This window comes from Mastigoproctus giganteus, chromosome 7, assembly GCF_048544385.1.
Source record: "Mastigoproctus giganteus isolate SK-2022 chromosome 7, ASM4854438v1, whole genome shotgun sequence".
Taxonomy (NCBI): Eukaryota; Metazoa; Arthropoda; class Arachnida; order Uropygi; family Thelyphonidae; genus Mastigoproctus; species Mastigoproctus giganteus.
In genome coordinates this window covers 25,001,430-25,021,576 of record NC_143581.1, presented here as the reverse complement: position 1 = coordinate 25,021,576, position 20,147 = coordinate 25,001,430, and the positions used below count along the sequence as shown (strand labels likewise).

Sequence of the window (20,147 nt, the reverse complement as noted above, 5' to 3'; positions counted from 1 at the left end):
ATATTATGTAAGTGAAGTTGAAAAAAATATAATTAACGATGTTGAAATTTCAAATGATTATTTAATGAGAACTTTCACGCCTACAGGCGAGTAAAGCTCCTGTGGTTGATGGCATATACCCTATAATCTTAAAGGAGGCGGCAAGTGAGTGCATCGAACCATTAAGGCTAGTTATGAGAGTGTCACTGGACAGGAGAGATTTCATTGGATTGGTGTAAATTGGAACATAAAGGTAGTTCTAAGAGTGTAATGGGAAATTACCAACCGGCCAGTCTAACTTCAGTAGTGGGGAAAATCATGGCAATGATCAAGGGTGGAATTCAGGATCATTTAGATGGAAATGGAATTCTGTAGGATACATAGCATGGTTTTGTAAAGGAAAAATCATGTTTAACAAATCTGGTTAGCCATTTTGACAGGTCACTCGTGAGCTGGATTTAGGGAATAATTTCGACATTTGTTTATTTGGATTTCACAAAGCATTTGACTCAGTCCCACATGAGTGGTTACTTTATAAGTTGGAGCAGGCTGGAATCATAGGGAAAATCCTTAGATGGATAGCACGATGGCTTGAGGGCACCAAGCAGAGGGTTGTGATAAATGGTTATTCCTCAGGTTGGGTTAATGTAAGTAGTGAGGTTTCCCAAAGATCAGTATTGGGACCACTGTTGTTTTCGATTATCTTAAATGACATCTATGGAGGGTGTGAGGTCTAAGCTTGCAAATGATGTAAAGATCAGTAGAGTAGTTAATGATAGCCGCCAAGCAGAGCTTCTTCAGTGTGACCTAGATAGACTTCCGGGATGGTCAGAAAAGTGGCAGTTATGCTTTAATTCAACAAAAAAGCAAGGTCTTACACCTGGGGAATAGTAACCCCAAAATAACTTATACACTTGGTGGAGTTGAACTAAAGTTGGTAGTGGAGGAATGGGACTTATGATACTGTCAGACATGAAGTTGTCCGAGAATTGTGGACAGGTTGCAATGTTGCATGGTGTCCTATCGATGATTTATCAAACATTTGCTAGTAGAGATAACGACGTCATAATCATGCAGAGGTGATTTTAAAACCTTTGTGATTAAATTATAAACTTTTTTTTTTTTTAAATTAGTACCAAAAATCATGCATGATTTGTATTTACTTACCTTTTCTGCAAGATTTTGTAGATGTGTGTGGAAGGTAAGTTTTACTGGTCAAACATCAATCCTGATCATTGGTGATCTAGTGGCACTGAGGCTGCCTTTGATTAGAATTGCTTGAGTCTTCAGTTGATATTTTTAGTTTGTGTGTAGTCCAATCGTGGATAGCCTTTAGGCCCGAATTTGTCCTTTCCTCAAGCTGAGCACATATGTTTGCATCTGTAATGATAATCGGGTCATCCGCGAATGCTAGAAGTCATGTATACTCGGCCACAGACCCTCTGTGGGCAACCTTCGGTGACAACTCTGGAGGATTCTTTGTATTTTGTACGGATCGTGAGTGTGCTGTTCATCAGATAATTCTGTAGGCAGGAGTAGAGATTTTTTGGCAGGGCGGCAAGCCTCAGATGCCTCATGATTCTAGGCCACCAGAGAGCATTGAAAGCTCCTGCAAAATCTATGGAGACAGCAAGCTGATATTTTTGGTCATTTGTGGATTGAGTAGTGGTAAGTGTTTTGCCTTTCTTGAACCCATGTTGGTGTGGGGATTGTAAATTTGCCTGATTGTAGTATTTGGTAGCGCTGGTACACAATAATCATTCTAATATCTTCCCAAGAACAGGTATAAGGGTAATTGGCCGTTAAGAACTTGACTGTTTTGGTGTTTTGTGTAGTTTCTTGAGGATTAAGCGAATGCAAGCTACTTCCATGTGGATGGGAAGGAAGAGTTTTCAAGGCAGTTGTTAAGGGCCAATAGGTGTTCTAGAAAGTGCTCGTAGAATTTGTGAATGATCTCCACTTCCAGGAGTCTTATTGTTTTTGTAAGAGCAGCTTCATGTTTTTCAAGGCGGTTCAGTCAGGTTGTTATTATAATTGGTGTTTTCTTCACAAATGTGTCTTTGTGTTTCATTTTCTTGTCGGTCACCTTCTGGAAATAAACAGGTAAGAATGTTTATGCCACTGAGTCCTCCCAAGTATTGGTCAGAATTCCATTTGATGTGATTGTTGCATTCGTGAACTCTCCACGAGGTAGTTTGCTAGTGACGATTTTATAAACTACACCCCAAGGGTGTGTGTTGCCAGTATTGGAGACAAGGTTTTTCCAGGATTGCCTTTTCTTTTGTCTGATCTCATTTTGTGTATTGGTTTCTTAAGTTGTGGTAAGTGTTCACTAAGCATTCACACTGATCATATGTATGCTGGGCATAGTATTTGCTTCTGGCATGAATTCCACATTAGAAGTGAATTTTTGCCCAGTCAATTAACATAGTGTCACTTCTTTTTATTTTATTTTTTAAGCCCCCCCCCACACAGCCATCTTTATTTTTGAAGACACTTGATTTTCCAAGTGCCGACAGATATGGGTATATTATATTGGTCATGCTGCACACCATGATAAAGAATTAGTCCATCCCCAGATATTCTTTCCCCTTGTAGTTCAGCAGCACGGAAGACTGTGTAATCTCATTCTGCTGTATTCCAGACTTGTCCATATAACAGTCAATGACTATTCATTTCATCATGATTTGAATCTAAGTAAAACTATGAAATATTTATTAGTGCTAAAACTTTTATCTTTACAGTCTCGTTCAAAAAAGAAATGTTCAGTGGATTAGCAAGCTATATTTTAGGAGAAAGTAAACAGTCAGAGGCTATACCAAGTGACTTTCCAGTAAAATGTGATGTTTGGGAAACAGAGGATGACTGGCTTTTAGTAGACATCAAGGGTAAGTATTTGTACGAATTAAAAATGGGATTGAAAAAACACTTTTAATTAGCATTCAGATTCTTATAATATTGTTGTCTATTGGGTACCAACTACAGTCCATATTCAGGCAAAATACCTTGAGAATGGTAAGTGATGGGATTAGTAGTGGCTGTACTGTGTAAGGAAGCCAGAAACTTTTACTGAACCAACTAGGGAAGAAAAAAAAAACAGTACTCATTGTGTTTCTCCTTTCTCATAGATGCTGATCCAGCTAGGGCTGCCACCTCTCTAACCTTAAAAAAAAGAGGACATTTGGGCAGGAAAATCCAGCATTTTGAGAATGCTTTTGCCTATTTGTACCAAAACACACCTTACATTCTCTTACAGTCTTTTCAAAAATGCCTATGCCTTTAATAACAGTTTATTATGATAATAGGGTAATAACACAGTCACTGGCAACATAATAACATGTTAAATATTTTAATTGAATATCTCAAATCCCTTAAGTTAACAGAATTCACACTTACCATTCTTATGCAGATTGTTAACTTGTAAAAAATGATACACAAAAAATTTACTTATAGTATGAATAAAACAAATACTTTTATTTTTCTCAGTGTAATTTATTTGCTGTTCTCTACATTCTTTTATATTTTTCCACTTATGCAGTTTTTTTCTGTAAACCTTGTGTTTTTGGATAAATATGAATGGATAAATATAAATATGAATCTTTACACAGAATATCACTGAAATTGAATTTTATAAGCATTAGTCCCTTAATAGAATCTACAGTAAACTAGTTTCTATCCTTAGACCACTGCATCTCCATCATTGAAAACAGTCTTTCAATAAATATGGAAAAGAAAATTTGAGCAATTATTAATAGCTCTGAGAAACACTCTTCATTCTTACAGTGGCTAAAATAATTAGCCCATCTTACATTACAAGGAACAGAAACATCAATATCCTTAATTTCCGCTAAAAAATTTTTTAAATTACAAAACTAATCAAAGCTCTTCACATCACACACACTCCTTTTGTATGAAGTATCTAATTGTTGAAACTATGCTATCCCATTAAAGTTCATTCATTCTCTTAAAGACATCACCTGAATGAAGAAACTTCTTCCAGTGGTTTCAATTCCATGTCCGAGTATCCAGTGCATGATGAATATAAGTTCTTGATATTTATTCTGAAAACTCCACATTTCTCTGTATATCCCTCTTCTTGCCACTTCTCCAACATTTCCTTCACTTTGAGGGAAATGAACTGACATTTACTTCTTTGGGGCAGAATATCCCTTATAGAAGCAAGAGCTTCAATAACTTCTATCAAAGAATTGTCATTCCTTTCAATGCTAATTATATGTGAATTGAAGACTGACATTACAGTTTGGCAATGAACAAGATAAGTTTCTGCAAAAAGGCCTCTAAGGTTGGGGTTATACATACCACAAGTTTAGTCAAATACACCAACCGTTTAAATAACTGATTTAATGATAAAATGATACTGAATAGTATACTAAAATGATACAATAAAAACTGTAAAATAATAATATACAAAAACTGATTTACTTTACAACAAATAAAATTGAATTGATGAATTTAAAATGCATTAAAAATTATAAATTTAAAAACGATAAAACACCATTGAAGCTTTCGGGGGCATCCGCCTCCTTGAAAAAGACAACATGAGCAACATTGTTGTTGCTCATGTTGTCTTTTCATTGATATACAGAAATTTGCTTGCAGGGATAAGGAGGTGATTGTCCCCTTGTATAAGGTAATGGTCAGGCCACACCTTGAGTACTGCATACAGGTCTCGAGGCCTCATTTTAGGAAGGATGTAGAACTGCTGAAATAAGTACAGAGAAGGGTAACGAGATTGGTGAGAGGAACAAAGGGTTGGTTCCAAGAAACCAAGAAAGACTTAAGTTCTGCAAATTGCAGCATCTGAGAATAGGCATGTGCAAGGTGATCTAATTGAGGTATAAAGCCTTGAATGTTTTGAGCAAGCTCAGTGCTGATGAGATTCTTCCTCTTGCTTAGGTTACTCACCTGAGAGAACATAAATTCAAATTGAAGAAAGACAATTGTAGAAGAGATGTGCAGAAATGTGCCTTTAGCCAGCGGGTGGTTGATAGTTGGAACAAACTTCCAACTGTCATAATGGAGGTTGAAAACTTAAATTATTTCAAGGCAGAACTAGACAAGCATTTGGAGTGAATGGATAGGTATGCATCTACTAATTCTATTGCTAAATTTGCAAATGAAATTGATAATCTTGTATGCTGATGTAATAATAAAAGTTTGCTATTTTATTTTTCTTGTATTGTGGACAATGTGCCAACACATTCAAAAATTTAATACCAGCAGTCCAATAATAACTGCCTTATTTTGCATGTGAAGCTCTACTAACTGAATGTTAGTACTAAAAAAACTGGCAAAAAGACAAAAATTAAAATAAGAATTCCACTTACACAAGCAGTTGCATGGAATGTAAAGTCTATTAACAACAGTAAAACAGCATTCTTTTCACCAACCAGAAACTTGTAATCCAAATTACCACCAAAAAATTATAATCTGATTAACCGGCTTCAAACTGAAACAATGGCATGTAAGAGATAAAATAAAAACCAAATTATAAATTAATGTTAGACATCTATGCCCCTTTGTAAGTAATATTTCCTGCCCATGGTGTTCATTTTTATTACACACTCCTGGTGTTTTCAACAAATGCTTTAGCTTATTATTATGATCCAGTGCATAGGGATATTGCAGAATACCTAATACTCAGACTTGCTTTTTTAAAGACATACTTTGCAGATTTCAACAGAATCAGAGTTGCAATATTAGTACAGTAAACTCTCACTAATCCGGAGTAATTGGGGGGGGGGGAAGGTCATCCGGATTAGTGAAGCAGAAGATAGCCATAAAAGACAAAAAAAAAAAAAAAAAAACCTTAGAAAACAAATAAATGAAAAATTAATGGTAGATAGTGCTGATGAAAATAAATTTAAAAAAAATATCCCTGTAGAGCCTTTATTTAAAAACTATAAAAAGACAATACATTTATCTGTCAACAGATGAAAAATGTATTGTCTTTTTATACATTTTTCAGGTGGTGTTGGCACTTGATCGTTGCTGGGTATACACCAATTAAATACAGCTTCTTCTAGCAACACTTCTTTTGGCTTTTTTCTGTCTGTCTATTTGATACACTGATTTTATCACTCCCCACATTGAATTTTAAAGAAAATGTCTTTATAGATTCTTTTTGCTTTTTAATATCTGACACAGCCTGTTGGCCAATACCAAATTGGCACCTCCATAGCCAGGTGGCCAGGTGCAGCAGTGCGTAGCACACGCTTCTTGATTAGACCGAGGTTCGAGCCCCTTACCACCAAACACAGAGGATGCGGAAAGGTCAAGGGAATGACCACCGCATATTCCCGGAGCAATATGGCCTTAGTTGCTAATGCTCCTAAAAACCAAATAACAAACAGCACTATACTTTCATCATTATCATATGTTCCATTATAAGAATCAATTTTGAATGCCTTTGTGATATTTTTCTAAAACACATTTCTGGAGGTCACTACCATAAAACAATTGCACTTTCCAGTTTATTGGGCTTTTCTGTTAGCACAATCTATTATGAATGGGTAGTAAGCTCGATCTTATTGCATCTGCAATAATCTCAATAACTGGAATTGCATGGGCTGTTACATTACGGTATTATGGTGAAATGAGTTCCCCTTCACTGAAATCTTCAGTCACATAAAAAACATAAATAAATTTTCAGAGTCTCCTCTTCATTCCTATTTACTTATTACAATAGTGAAGGGAAAGGGACCAACGGAAAGTGCAAGTGCTGGCAGTGCTAGGAAACGAAACAAAATTGATTTAGAAATGAAGATGATTAAGAAGTACAAAGTAATATTTTTCTAAAACACATTTCACGGAATTAGGTCTCGCTGCTTCAACAGGGAATACTATTTTAAGGGACAGTGCCCGTATAAAAGAACATGTTAAAGGATCAATACATATAAGATCAGCAATGATCACAAAACAGCGTTCAGGTTCTATGTCGAAGATGTAAAAGCTATTAATAATATGAATGGAAAATCAGATTCAGAAACAAGTGCCCCTGAGTCCAATGGCCATTCAAGCAAAAAAAAAAGTACAGCGAACCCCAAGCCAAGTTTGTGGCAAGCAACGAGTGGTTTTAATAGGTTCAAGCATCACCTTGGTTTCCAAAACATTAAAGTATGCAGTGAAGTCGCCAGTGCCGATTCTGCAGCTGCAGAGAAATTTTGTGATGTTTTGGAAAAAAAATCCTTCTAAATCTCCACAGCGGCGTGCTTATCAGCTGAAGAGTTAATTCTGGCAAAAATGCTCGAAAGGTAAAACTTGCTGACGTTACGCCTGGCTCCTCTCTTTTTATAATTTTGAAATTTTTGTAATTTTTCCTGCGCATGAGATAAAAAAATTGAAAAAAATTTGATCAACACAAATAATTCTATTTGTGTGTTCATCAAACATTTCTTTTTTGCTTCAATGAAATTCAATCAAATTTGCGAGTGCTGCATAAGCATTTAGGGAAATTCCGACTTACGTAGAGTTCTGTGGAATGCAACCCTTGTGTAAGTCAGGGAATGGCTGTATATGTTTATTTTGGGGTTTTTTATTTTCAAAGTGTAAAACCTTGCATTTTGCAGCATTACAACATTGTTGTCATTTACCTGACCATCCCTGATGGCAAGTTTTTCTGAAGCATCAGATGATAGTCATTAACCATTTTTCCAATTGTCATATTATCTACAGATTTTTGACATCATGCCCTGTATATTCATCATATACATATGATTTAAGAAAATTATAAACAGGATTATTCCAGTACAAGTGCTAATCTCTGAGGGAGATTGGCACTTGCACTTTTTATTTTATCCGTTCTGAAGAGTAACCACTAATTACAAACACTTTTCTTCCTTTTATGCAGTCATCTCATAATCTATCTAAGGATCTTACCTGTGAACTCTGTGTTCCAGCTTATGCAACAATTTCTCACTTGGGTTCAAATAAACAAAAGTCAGTGTTATTTCTTGCACAACTCATTAGTGGTACTGTCATAATAGTATTTTAGGTTAATTAAACAAATTTTTCTCTTTGCAACACAGTACCTTGAAACCATTCGTATCTAAATGATCCCATATTGTATTCTAAGTTACTTACTGATCTGTAGTTACCCACTTCCTCTTCAAACCACCTTTGTGGATTGGCGATACACCCTTTTCCAATCCAAGGGAATTACAGTGGCCAGCAAATTTAAACCTTTTGTTTTTTTCTCATAACGAAATATGTTAATCATATATATTTGTGCCTTCCTACCATTTTTCATTGTGAAGTCTTTCCCCATGTTCATCACAAATGCAACCCAAGTTTGGGGGAGGGATTAAGATGGAAAAGTAAAAAGTTGAATTTTTGAGCTCTTATTAAAACTCAGTTCTTTGTACATTTGCAGGAGTTAATTATCAAGTTCTCATAATTAATTTGCTGATCTTTGATGTCCTCAAAAAGTTTCTGAATTCGATGCTGCTTTTTGCATACGTTGTGTATACTGTCAATAGAATTATCTTTTAACGTTTTGATTTATAAACCAACGAATAGTTCCTCTTTTTTTTTTTTTTTTTTTTTTTTTATCTTCATGTCACCGAGTGTGCAATTTTTGCTTCAAGTATTAGAAACTATGTCCATCTTTATTCAGCACTTTTAGGAAGTTTTTTATTAAGCCTTATTTAAATAAGATTATGAATTTTAAACAAAATAATAATTATATATAATTAACTATAGGACATTCTTTCTCTGCACACCCCCTCGACGTGGGCACCTGTACGTGGTGAGGGGACCTCCCAGTGACGCTGCTGGACTTCCAGACTAGCATCACTGGGATCCAACGCCCACAGCCCAGGTTCCAGGCTTACATCAATGGAATCCAGCGTGTTTGCCGTGCGCTGCGACCCGTGGAAATTTGGAAAGGGGGATCCTGGTGGTTGAGGGGCCCAGCTTCAATACACTACTTTGGCCCCTGCTTCGACAAGACGGGTGGTCCTGGAAGGCCCGGCTAGGATCAATCGGCTAGTAGGCTCGCCTGTGAGGGTCAACCATGTCAATGCCGCGCCCCTACCCTCATGGTCCGAGGGACAGGATTCAGGCTGGCGGCGGTGCGGGTATAGTGTCTGGGTAGCCCTGGCGTTCCACTCCCGAGCGCATTTATTGCATGCTGGGTAGTGGGCGTCTCTTTGGGCTCCGTGGTGGGTGGGGAGCCCGGGCACTGAACAATTTAAAAACTATATGAATCCTGATAAACATATTTCTTCAGGGGCCCCAACCCGGTCCCTATCTGCAAACATAGACGAAGACACAGATAGTATTATTAGTACAAAGAGGCAGCGAACTGAAGTACCATCGGGGCCTGTTCCAAGGTTCCTAATTATACACTCCACCGGTGAAAAACCGATTGGTAAAATGTCGCCCTTTTTTATTCAAAAAGGGTTAGCAGGTTCTCCCAAATCAGTTAAGAGGCTCCGTTCTGGAGACCTCTTAATTGAAACTAAAAACGACAGACAATCTGAACATCTACTCCGAACAACATCAATCGGAGGAATATCTATAACAGTGACACCACACAGAACACTCAATTCATCGAGAGGTGTCATTTTGGAGTGGGACCTTCTCGACGTAACCGAGGAGGAAATCTGCTCCGAATTAAAACCCCAGGGAGTTATTGCCGTCAAGAGAATTACTGCGCGAAGGGATGGAAAAATTGTTAAAACCAGGAGCGTTATCCTGACTTTTAACTCTCCTAAACCTCCTGATGAGATTAAAGCTGGATACATCAACTGTTCAGTGCGTCCATACGTTCCGAACCCTTTATGGTGTTTTAAATGCCAGAAGTATGGACATTCTCAAATGGCCTGCCTTGGAGTCCTTGCATGCGCTCGATGCGGTGCAAAGGACCACGAAACAACAGCATGTTCAGCCACAAAACCCACCTGTATTAACTGTGAAGGTGAACACCCGGCCTATTCACGAGCATGCCAGAGGTGGAAAGAAGAAAAAGAAATTCAATGGCTGAAGGCAGAGCTAAATATATCATACCAGGAGGCAAGGAAATCGGTCAAACCCCTGAATATCAACAAACCTACCTACGCGCAGAAGGTAGCAGGGAGATGTTCCGTCGGAACTCAGACGGACATGACCATTACTCCAAAGGAGTCTTTCTCTCCCATCGTGCGGTATCTCTTAAGTTCTCAAAAACCTGCACAAAAGGACCAATCAGCTGCCACTCCTATATCGGTACCTCCTAATGCTCCACAAGTAACAAAGGTAATTATGAAAGAAAAGAATAAGAAAGGGCAAGTCCCCCCTAGTACCCAAGAAAAGATGGATGTCGAGCAGAAGGAGGTACCCGAAGAGTCAGTCTTGGAACTCTTTGCGGAGGAGGAAATGGACACGGGACAGCGTCCATTCTTCCCCAAAAAAGATAAATCCAAGACTGATAAAAGTAGGCCCTCAGCACCTCGGAAGCCGCCTGATGGACCCACCAAGCCAAAATAATGGCTAAATTCCTACAGTAGAATTGTCGTGGATTCCGGCGAAATATTGATGAAATCAAGGCCCTCCTGCAAAAGCACGAGCCAGTTTGCTTTTGCTTGCAGGAGACATATCTAAAGGCAAATGATGATCCCACCATGCACAACATCACAGTTTTTCGAAAGGATAGAATTGCGGATGGCTCTGTATATGGGGGAGTGGCTATCCTTGTGGGTAACCAGACCCCAGTGCAGCCCTTGCTAATTACACCCAGCATAGAGGCTGTTGCAATTCGCCTTTCAGTGGGATTTTTATTAACTGTGTGCTCCATTTATTTGCCACCTGGGACTGACATCTCCCAGGCAGACCTTGATGATCTAATGCAGTTGCCTCCCCCTTTCTTACTTCTCGGGGATTTTAACGGACATAATACCCTGTGGGGTAGTGCTAACATCAACGGAAGGGGACGAGTCATAGAGCGTATGCTCAATGACAATGACCTTTCCCTTCAAAATACAGGAACAAACACCTTCTTCCACATGCCTACCCGTACTTTTTCTGCCATTGATCTCTCTATCTGCTCCCCTTCTCTACTCCCTTCACTCACTTGGGAAGTGGAGGAGAATCCATACAGAAGTGATCACTTCCCTGTGATAACCTCGTTATACAGTGGGAGACCATGTCTTCCCTTCAGGTTACCACGGTGGAAGATTGATCAGGCTGACTGGACTGCCTTCCAACATCAGGCAAATTTTGATCTTAGCACGGTCAGTCAAGAGCCTATCAATGATGCAGTTAAGTACATCACAGAAAATAATGTCCAAGCAGCTGCGAATGCTGTTCCAAAAACATCTGCCCGATTTCCACCATTTCCCAAACCTTGGTGGAATTCACAATGCACAGCAGCAAAAAAGGCTCAAAACAAAGAGGGGGGATATTTTGCCGATATCCTACCACGACCAACCTTATAGCCTTTAAACGTGCACGAGCCAAAGCACGATATATCCGTCGTCAGAGTCAAAAGGAATCATGGATCTGTTTTACCTCATCTATTAACCAGGCTACCAATTCTAAGGCAGTCTGGGATAAAATCCGGAAAATGATGGGAAAATATACATCCCACCCTTCTGCAATCCTAGATTATAATGGATGCGCTATTGCAGATCCAACTGCAATAGCCAATTCTCTTGGGGAAACATTCTCTAACATCTCTGCAACATCTTCGTATTCCCCAGAGTTCCTGGTCCTGAAATATAAAATCGAAAAACAGGCACTTAACTTTAAATCTAAGAGCATTTATCCCTACAACAGGGATTTCACTATTCTGGAACTGAAAAGAGCCCTCGCTCTTTCCAAAGCAAGTGCCGTTGGACCAGATGGCATCCATTATGAAATGATTAAACATCTTTCATCAAAATCTATGGATTGTCTGCTCCTTCTGTATAACAGAATCTTTACTGAAGGGCAGTTTCTGGACTACTGGCGAAAGGCAATCGTTCTTACCTTTCCTAAGCCAGGAAAGGATCCAAAAGTCACCACCAATTATCATCCTATTGCTCTGACTAGCTGTCTGTGCAAAATCCTGGAGAGAATGGTTAATTCCCTTTTAATATGGTACTTAGAATCAAACGACCTTCTCTCCAAAATCCAGTACGGCTTCCGAAGGAACCGGTCCACTTTGGACCATCTTATTAGACTGGAAACATCCATCCGGGATGCTTTCCTACAACGCGAACACTTGGTGTCGGTGTTCTTTGACATGGAGAAAGCGTATGATACAACTTGGAGATTTGGCATCTTAAAAGATCTGCATAGCCTTGGCCTTAGGGGGCAACTCCCCATTTTTATTAAAAACTTTTTAGCCAATCGATCTTTCCAAGTTCGTGTGGGATCCTCACTCTCTCGTTCCTTCAGTCAAGAGAAGAGAGTACCACAAGGATCAGTATTAAGCGTCACGCTTTTTGCCATCAAAGTAAATTCCATCACAGAACAACTTCCTCCAACTGTAAACAGTGCCCTCTATGTTGATGACTTTAGCATATTTTGTCAGTCATGCAACATGAGGGTTATTGAAAGACAACTGCAGAAAGCTATTGATCGCCTCAACTCCTGGGCTCTTGCTAATGGCTTCAGGTTCTCGCCGGAGAAGACCGTTTGTGTATACTTTTCGTAAGCGTAATCTTCATCCTGAACCTGAATTAAAGCTCAGACAAAATGCAATTCCAGTAGCAGCGGACACAAAATTCTTGGGACTCGTATTCGATAAAAAGCTGACCTTTCTGGATCACATCTGTCAACTCCGCACAAAGTGCACAAGAGGGCTGAATATTCTGTGCTCTCTTTCCTCAACATCTTGGGGTGCGGATCGATGCACCCTGCTACGCATCTATCGTGTACTTGTACGATCCAGAATAGATTACGGCTCCCTGGTATACAATTCGGCCAGAGACAGTGTACTTCGATGGCTGGATCCTGTCCATCATCAGGCTCTCCGTATCGCTATTGGAGCATTTCGAACATCTCCCGTCCAGAGCTTATACGTCAAAGCAAACGAACCACCGTCATCACTTCGACGTAAGCAGTTGTCTCTAAAGTACGCCTTAAAACTGAAATCCCTGCCAGACCATCCTACATGGCCGTTTTTTAACCACGATGGGAAAATTAGTACAACACCCGTAAGACTGCCGATCGTCCTTTTGGTATTCGTCTCCAAGAGCTACACAAAGAACTTAATATTAAGGTAGACAAGGTTGCCCAAACACCAAAGCAACCCCTTCCACCCTGGCATTCTCATGTTCCAACATGTGACTTGTCCCTTAGAAATTGGGGAAAGTCGGACACTCCATCGTCTGTCTACCTGCAGCTTTATTCAGCACGCCGAGCTGAACATTCCGACTTCGCGCCAGTTTACACAGACGGTTCTAAGTCGGAATCATATGTGGGATCTGCTGCTGTCTTTACAGACAGCACTACATCGGAGCAGATTCCCTCTGAATGCAGTATATTTACTGCAGAGCTGCATGCTATAGAGTTAGCCTTGGATCACATTAATGAATGCCAATACCAACGGTTCATTTTATATTCCGATTCTCTCAGCGTGTTACAGGCTTTAATATCTGTGAGATATAATCCTCATCCAGTTCTGTCTAGTATTCAGGAGAAGATTCACTTCCTCCTTGGACGTGAATATGATATCCGCTGCCTGTCAGTCCCCTATACAGACTACAGGCAAATAATACACCAAAAGATATATTCCCAATGGCAGGATTCGTGGAATAGACAGACTGCGAATAAATTATATCGTATAAAGCCTGTAATTGAACCGTGGCAGTCTAGTCTGCGCAGGAATCGTAAGGAGGAAGTTGTTCTTGTCTGGACCCGCATAGGACGCAGTCATTTAACTCATTCGTTTTTGCTGAGGGCTGATGACCCTCCTATGTTTGTGTCCTGTGGCACAATTTTAACGATTAGACACCTTTTAATTGACTGTCCAGATTTTAGCAATATCCGTTTTACTGCTTTTAACCATCTAACTGAGCCTTATACACTCAGTCAGATTTTATCTGACAATGACAATGTGTCTGCTGTTTTTAGCTTTTTTAAATCAATAAAGGTTTTTACTCGTATTTAAAATTTTTACGTTATTGTTATGTCTTTTATTATATATGTGGACATGTGTTTTTGTAAAGGGCAGCTCCTAGAACGTGAGTTCAACTCCGCCTCGTATCTCTGTGAAGAACAGTATCACTACAAATGGGCCAGATGTGTGTGACGTCGGTTTGTGTGTATTGTGTGTGTGTTCTGTTCTGGCCTCTTGGCTACCCAGAAGCATCAGTCACCTGGACAGATGATTCTGGGTACTCGTCCACACCACGGGAAGGTGGGCCAGTCCCAATGGAGCACGTACTGTCTCGATGCGAGACTCTGAACCACCTGATATTGCCAAAAGGTGGGCCAGATTTCTCTGGGGGCCCACTCCAGAGAGGGGAAAAAAAATAAATAAATAAAATAAAAAATAATAAATAAAAATTAAATAAAAACAAAATATATTTCCCGTGGTGCAAAATAAAAATAAAATAAAATAAAATAATAATGATAAACAAATAAATAATTATAATAATTCCCCATGGTGAAAAAGAAAATATATTAAATAAATAAATAAAAAAAAAAAATAAATAAATAAAATAAGAAAAATAAAATAAAATAAATTCCCTGTGATAAAAAAAAAAAAAAAAAAAGGGAGAGCTGTCTGGCACCAATGATAGTCCACATCCCAAATGTCAGAACAGAGCGCGAGTAATAACAAAAAAAAAAAAAAAAAAAAAAAAAATGAAGCTAAGTAAATGAAAAAAAAAAATAATAATAATAATTACAGAATGGTGGCCTAACTACTTAGGTCACTGAGAGAATAAATTTTTATATATTACCTCGTTTTGGCGCATTATAGCCTTAGATGCTAATGCACCAATTAAATCTAAATCAAAATCAAAATCTCTGCACACAAAAAGAATGGCTTAACCTGTTTGGTGCTATACCTGATTATACTTATTTGGAAGGTAATGCATTTTTTTTTTTTTTAGTAAGGATGATGGTGACCTTGTTCAAATTTCTGAGCAAAAGTGATTATATATCTTTGAAGGAGAGTTGTGAAACTCCACTCTAAAATACAGGCCTCAGAAAAATTGATGCATATGCACTTGCTTAAAATTTTTACGCAGTTTGGGTGGGAGGGGTATGGTGAGTGTTACTTCTTCAAAATAGGTTCTGATTATGTTTAAGTGAATGAGACATCCAGTGAAGAAATAAGACTTTTGATTAAAAAATAATAATAATTGAAATGTGAAAGTACTTGTGTAAAATTCAGAATGTGTTTATTACTAATAGTTTAAAAATCACGTGTTTCATGCATTTTCTCCTGTACTTCATTTTAATGGTCTAATCTTGTTATTAGACCAAGCTAAATGTGAGTTGTTGTTTTGGTCCTGGTGAGTTTTGCAGTGATTTTTTTGTGTGTATGTGTGAGTAAGATTATAATCACTGAACAAGCATAGGAGAGAAAACACCTGTAAAATATATGATTTTTAGCCTATTCATAATAAACAGATTCTGAACTTTACGCAAATGAAGTGAGGTGCCTCCATAGCCAGGTGGGCAGGAGCAGCAGTGTGTAGCACAAGCTTCTTGATTAGACCAGGGTCCGAGCCCGTGAACACCAAATACAGAGGATGCGGAAAGGTCAGGGAATGACTACCGCATATCCCCGGAGCAATATGGCCTTAGTTGCTAATGCTCCTAAAAACCAAATAACAACATAACACAAGTGAAGTGCTTTCCCTCCCCAAGTATTTTGGTTGCGATAACCTGAGCAATGTGTCATCCCAACATTATATTACACTTTTGATTGTTCATCACATTTTGAATAGATCACCAAGTTACACACCGAGTAAAATAAATAAAAATCCAATATGAAGTTGCATCCTTATTTATTTATATTTTTTAGTAAAATACTGTTCTTTCATATATATTTTAAATTGTTACTCTCTTGACTACTTTTAACTCCTTTTCACTCTCTTCTGACAAGAGTCAAAAAAAATATTATCTATCAATTTTTACTTTAATTTTTATTTTCCTCTGTTATTTCGTTTTAAATTTGAAAATACTGTAATCATATCCTCCTGTATATATCTCCCCACTAATTTTCTCAAAATAGTGAAGCAATATATATATATATTTATACACACATTCTGCATTCAATCTTGGGGACATTTGGTCTCTACAGTGAGCGAAACAATGTCATTATCCATGAATTTACATAAATTGCTATTATCGAGTACTGCCTGTTCAAATAGACAGGCATTACTCGATAAAGAGTGATCTTAGTTCATTAAGCAATGTATGTAAATAACCTTCCAATTAAGCACATAGCAAAAGTTTAGTATTTTTAACCTTTAATACTAAACTAAAATTGCCGTTCAAGCAAAGTAGGAAATATTGCGGGACTTATTTAGACTGAACACATTATTCATCCACTGTCATCACTTTTCTAACAGAGGTCATCTGATGAAAGCCCAGTAAGTCTTGAAACAGTTGTAATGATGCTTTGAACATTAAATGAATAACAGATTCAGCTTTTTTTTTTTGATGCTATTTTTATTAACCTGGCAGCAGTTTTGCAGGACTTGACAAAGATGTCCCTTAAATATATGTTGATAAATTGCTAATTAATTAATTAATTATTGGTTAAAGGTGAATGGCTGAAACTTTTGGTACCTTTTTAGATATACACAGTGATATTTGAGCTGTTTTGGACCATTATTGTTTACTTGGAATTATATGTGCAAAGAACTTGCTAGGTTCCACGTTGCTATTTACTATTTTTGCCTTCTGCTTTAATGTGCTAAATTTTTGGTTTGGATTCAGTGTTCATAAATAATGTTGCTGAAAATTAAACAAAATAATGGTTTACTTGGTTGAAGCATCTACTAGGGAAAACCATTTGTGCTAAATTTAATTGTCCTACTAAGCCTATTTTTTATCTCGATTATTATTATTGGTGTTGAATGGCTTTTGTGTTTATTATTATTGGTACTGTTTATTTCTTTATTTATTTGACAAACATATTAATAAATGTCCTTGTATAGTTTCATGTTATGTTTTATGCCTCTAATGATTTTTATTATTATTTTATTATTATTATTGTTTTTGTTGCTGCTCTTATATTATTTCTTCTTGATTGGGGGTTTCACCCCTTGATGGGTATTGCTACCAAGTTCACAGGGTGGTTCTTATGTCTGGTGTTACTGTTGGTCGAGGAACTCTGACTATCCTGCATATGTTCGGGATTGTGGCTTTCTGCAGTTCCTTGTAGCTGTTCTCTGGGAGACCTTTTGCTGCTAGGTGTTATGTAGGGTCTTTGGCACCATACTGGTGGTTGACACAATGATCGGGATAGTCGTTACTTGTTGCATAATCCACATCTCTTTGATCTCCTGTCTCAGGTTCATGTACTTCTGATTTTTTTTTCTCGTGGGTTTTCTGGAGGTTATCAGTTTTGGGCCCCATTATGTCAGTCAGATAGATAGCCTTTTCCTTCTTGTTGACAAGGGTTATGTCCAATCTGTTGTGCAGATTGCCTTGTCTGTTATTATGGTATGGCCCCAGTGCAGCTTATGGGTTGGGATCTCTAGTACTGCATGGGGTTCATACTTGAAATACAGTACACTTTCTTTGATCAACTGGTATTTCCTTGCTAGCTTCTGATATATGATCTTGGCTACCTGGTCATGTCTGTGAGTGTACTCAGTCTGGGTGATCACCTTGCATCCCGTGATGATGTGTTGGATTATTATTATTTTCAGCAAAATTAATAAAAGTGTTCTGTGTCATTGAAAATAACACAAAAAAAGTAAATTTGTTTTTTGTTATGAATGCCTGAAAAAGTTCACTGTTATTGACCTAGCTCATTCATCTAACCTACAGATATTTCCTTGTTAGGAATTTGCCATTAAGGAATATCTGATTATGAAATCCTGAATGATTCTACCATAAAACAAGTAAGTTTACGCTATTTTAAACATGGTGTTAAACAGTCAGTATAAAAAGATCTTGTTTTTGAATTGTTCATGAGTAACAATGCTTTATAAGTGGCAGGTTTCAGTTCACAGTTGCTCTGAAGAGATTACAAGAGAAGTTTGTAAGTTACTCCAAAAGTGAGTCCCCAGTTATTCAGGCTCTTGGATTGGATTTCTGATGACAATAAGTCTCCCTTTAACATGCCCTTGGATATGTTTGGGTGATAAACAAGCAAGAATTTCCATTTGAAATCACCTGTAGCATTTGACCTAAGCTGAAAGGCTGGCATTTCCTAGTTTTAAACCTGGTAGTGTTGTTTCTTTCTGGCTGATGTAGGTTCTTAATAGCATCTTCCAAAAAAAGACATCTTATCAACAATGAAAACTTGCTTGGAATGATAGTACCCTCCTACCATTCAGTGATAACTGCTAGTCTCTTGAGAAAATTTTCAGCCACCTGTTTGCAAGCACTAGCAGCTTCACGTTGTGCCCTAATGTGATGCAAGCTATACCTACTTTTGAAATGCATAAACTATCCTGCGCTTTCACTGATACTTTAATCCTTGGATCCTTCTTTATGCTGAACTTTCAATGTCTTAAAAACACTGAAAGCCTTAACATGAATGCTGGCAAGGTTTTAAAGATGTCTTGAATCTAAAATATCAAGCCTTTCTTCCTCCATCAGTACTGCATATTTTCTAATAATTGTTGATTGAAATATGACTGCAACTTTTAGCTTCCACACAGATTCTGGTCTTTACTTTAAGAATTGTATGCAGAGTTTTGTGAGCAAGGTCTAAATTGCCTTCTAGTTTTAGACCTCAACAATAAACTCTTTCTAATTGCTGTCTGTTTTGTCTTCCCTTGTAACGTAATCAACGTCTATCAGTTCATTACTGTAATACACGGGAACATGTAATACATGTTTCCGTGTATTACAGTAATTACCAAAACTACCTTACTATATACTATTTCTAAAACAGTTAATATTGCCGGTTTTGTTGATCCAGATTCCCTTTTACAGCATTATTTATATTTTAACCTACAGTACATAAATTAAAAAATATTAATAAAATTGTTTTGTGTCCCCCACCCCACAATAAAAGCAGGTCCAGATTTGTTAATAATCAAAATGTGACAATTACTTCTAATAAAATAAAAAAAAATTCAAAAGAATGTAATGCAGGTCATACTGCCATAAGAATTGACATAGATGGCAATTTGCTGTTGGCATACATTAGAATTGACTAAGTTGAGGAATACATTTATTTATATTTGTGTGTTCACCAAACGTGTGTGTGTGTATGTATGTATGTATGTATATATATATATATATATATATATATATATATATATATATATATATAAAAGTAAGTAATAAATGCATAATTTTTTATATAGCTTCAAACTATGTTATGTTATCTTTCAGAATTTGTTAAACCAAATGAGGTGGATGATGTTAATGTTATAACAGCAGATAGCATGGATAATTTTGTATCTACTACACAAAATTGTAAAGATGCAGTTAGTACTACTCGTCCATCAAGTCCGCTAATTATGGAAGGTAGTTGGTATATAACACCGCCACCATGCTTCACTGCCACAAGCCCATCTCCATTAGAAATTTCTCCAATGGAAAATCTTCTTATTGAACATCCAAGTATGAGTGTTTATGGATCTACTCCTCCCCCATCTGTATCAGTATGCCTGCCACTTAATTCTGTCAACCAGAGAAATAGTTTGGTTAGTAGGAATAGCGAAAACCTTACTAAAGCATCTTCTGTTTGTTTTCTGAATTCTGAAATTTTAAAAAACGGTTGCCAAAGAACTAATGCATGCCAGAAGGCGAACCATGCAAAAAGTCATCACCATTCATCATCAAAAACAGGTAATAGTAATATTCTTTTCCTGTTATTAAATTAAAATTTCATATTATTTTTTTAGGTCATTAATCATATATTTATCAAAATAACTGATTTGAGAACAAAGCATTTTCATCAGGTATTAAAGCCATATCTTTTTAGCTATGTTAGCATATATGCATAATATGCCTATTGTTTTCACCATGTCCATCAACCCTTTTGCATGTAACAGTACAACTTCCATTGGACAAATTTTCATCTTAAAAAGATT

General features: G+C 37.4%; 1 protein-coding gene across 1 annotated transcript in view; it reads left to right on the top strand.

Moving 5' to 3' along the window:
- The window catches only part of LOC150082669 (tumor protein p53-inducible nuclear protein 1-like), a 60,888-nt gene extending 41,135 nt beyond the window's left edge, over nucleotides 1-19,753 (top strand). The window contains exons 2-4 of the mRNA XM_090378239.1: nucleotides 2,724-2,867; nucleotides 19,444-19,674; nucleotides 19,746-19,753. Of these exons, the coding sequence (XP_090234365.1) occupies nucleotides 2,741-2,867; nucleotides 19,444-19,674; nucleotides 19,746-19,753 (366 nt within the window). The 5' untranslated portion in view covers nucleotides 2,724-2,740. The remainder of the gene's footprint in view (nucleotides 1-2,723; nucleotides 2,868-19,443; nucleotides 19,675-19,745) is intronic.
- Nucleotides 19,754-20,147: the final 394 nt, after the last annotated feature.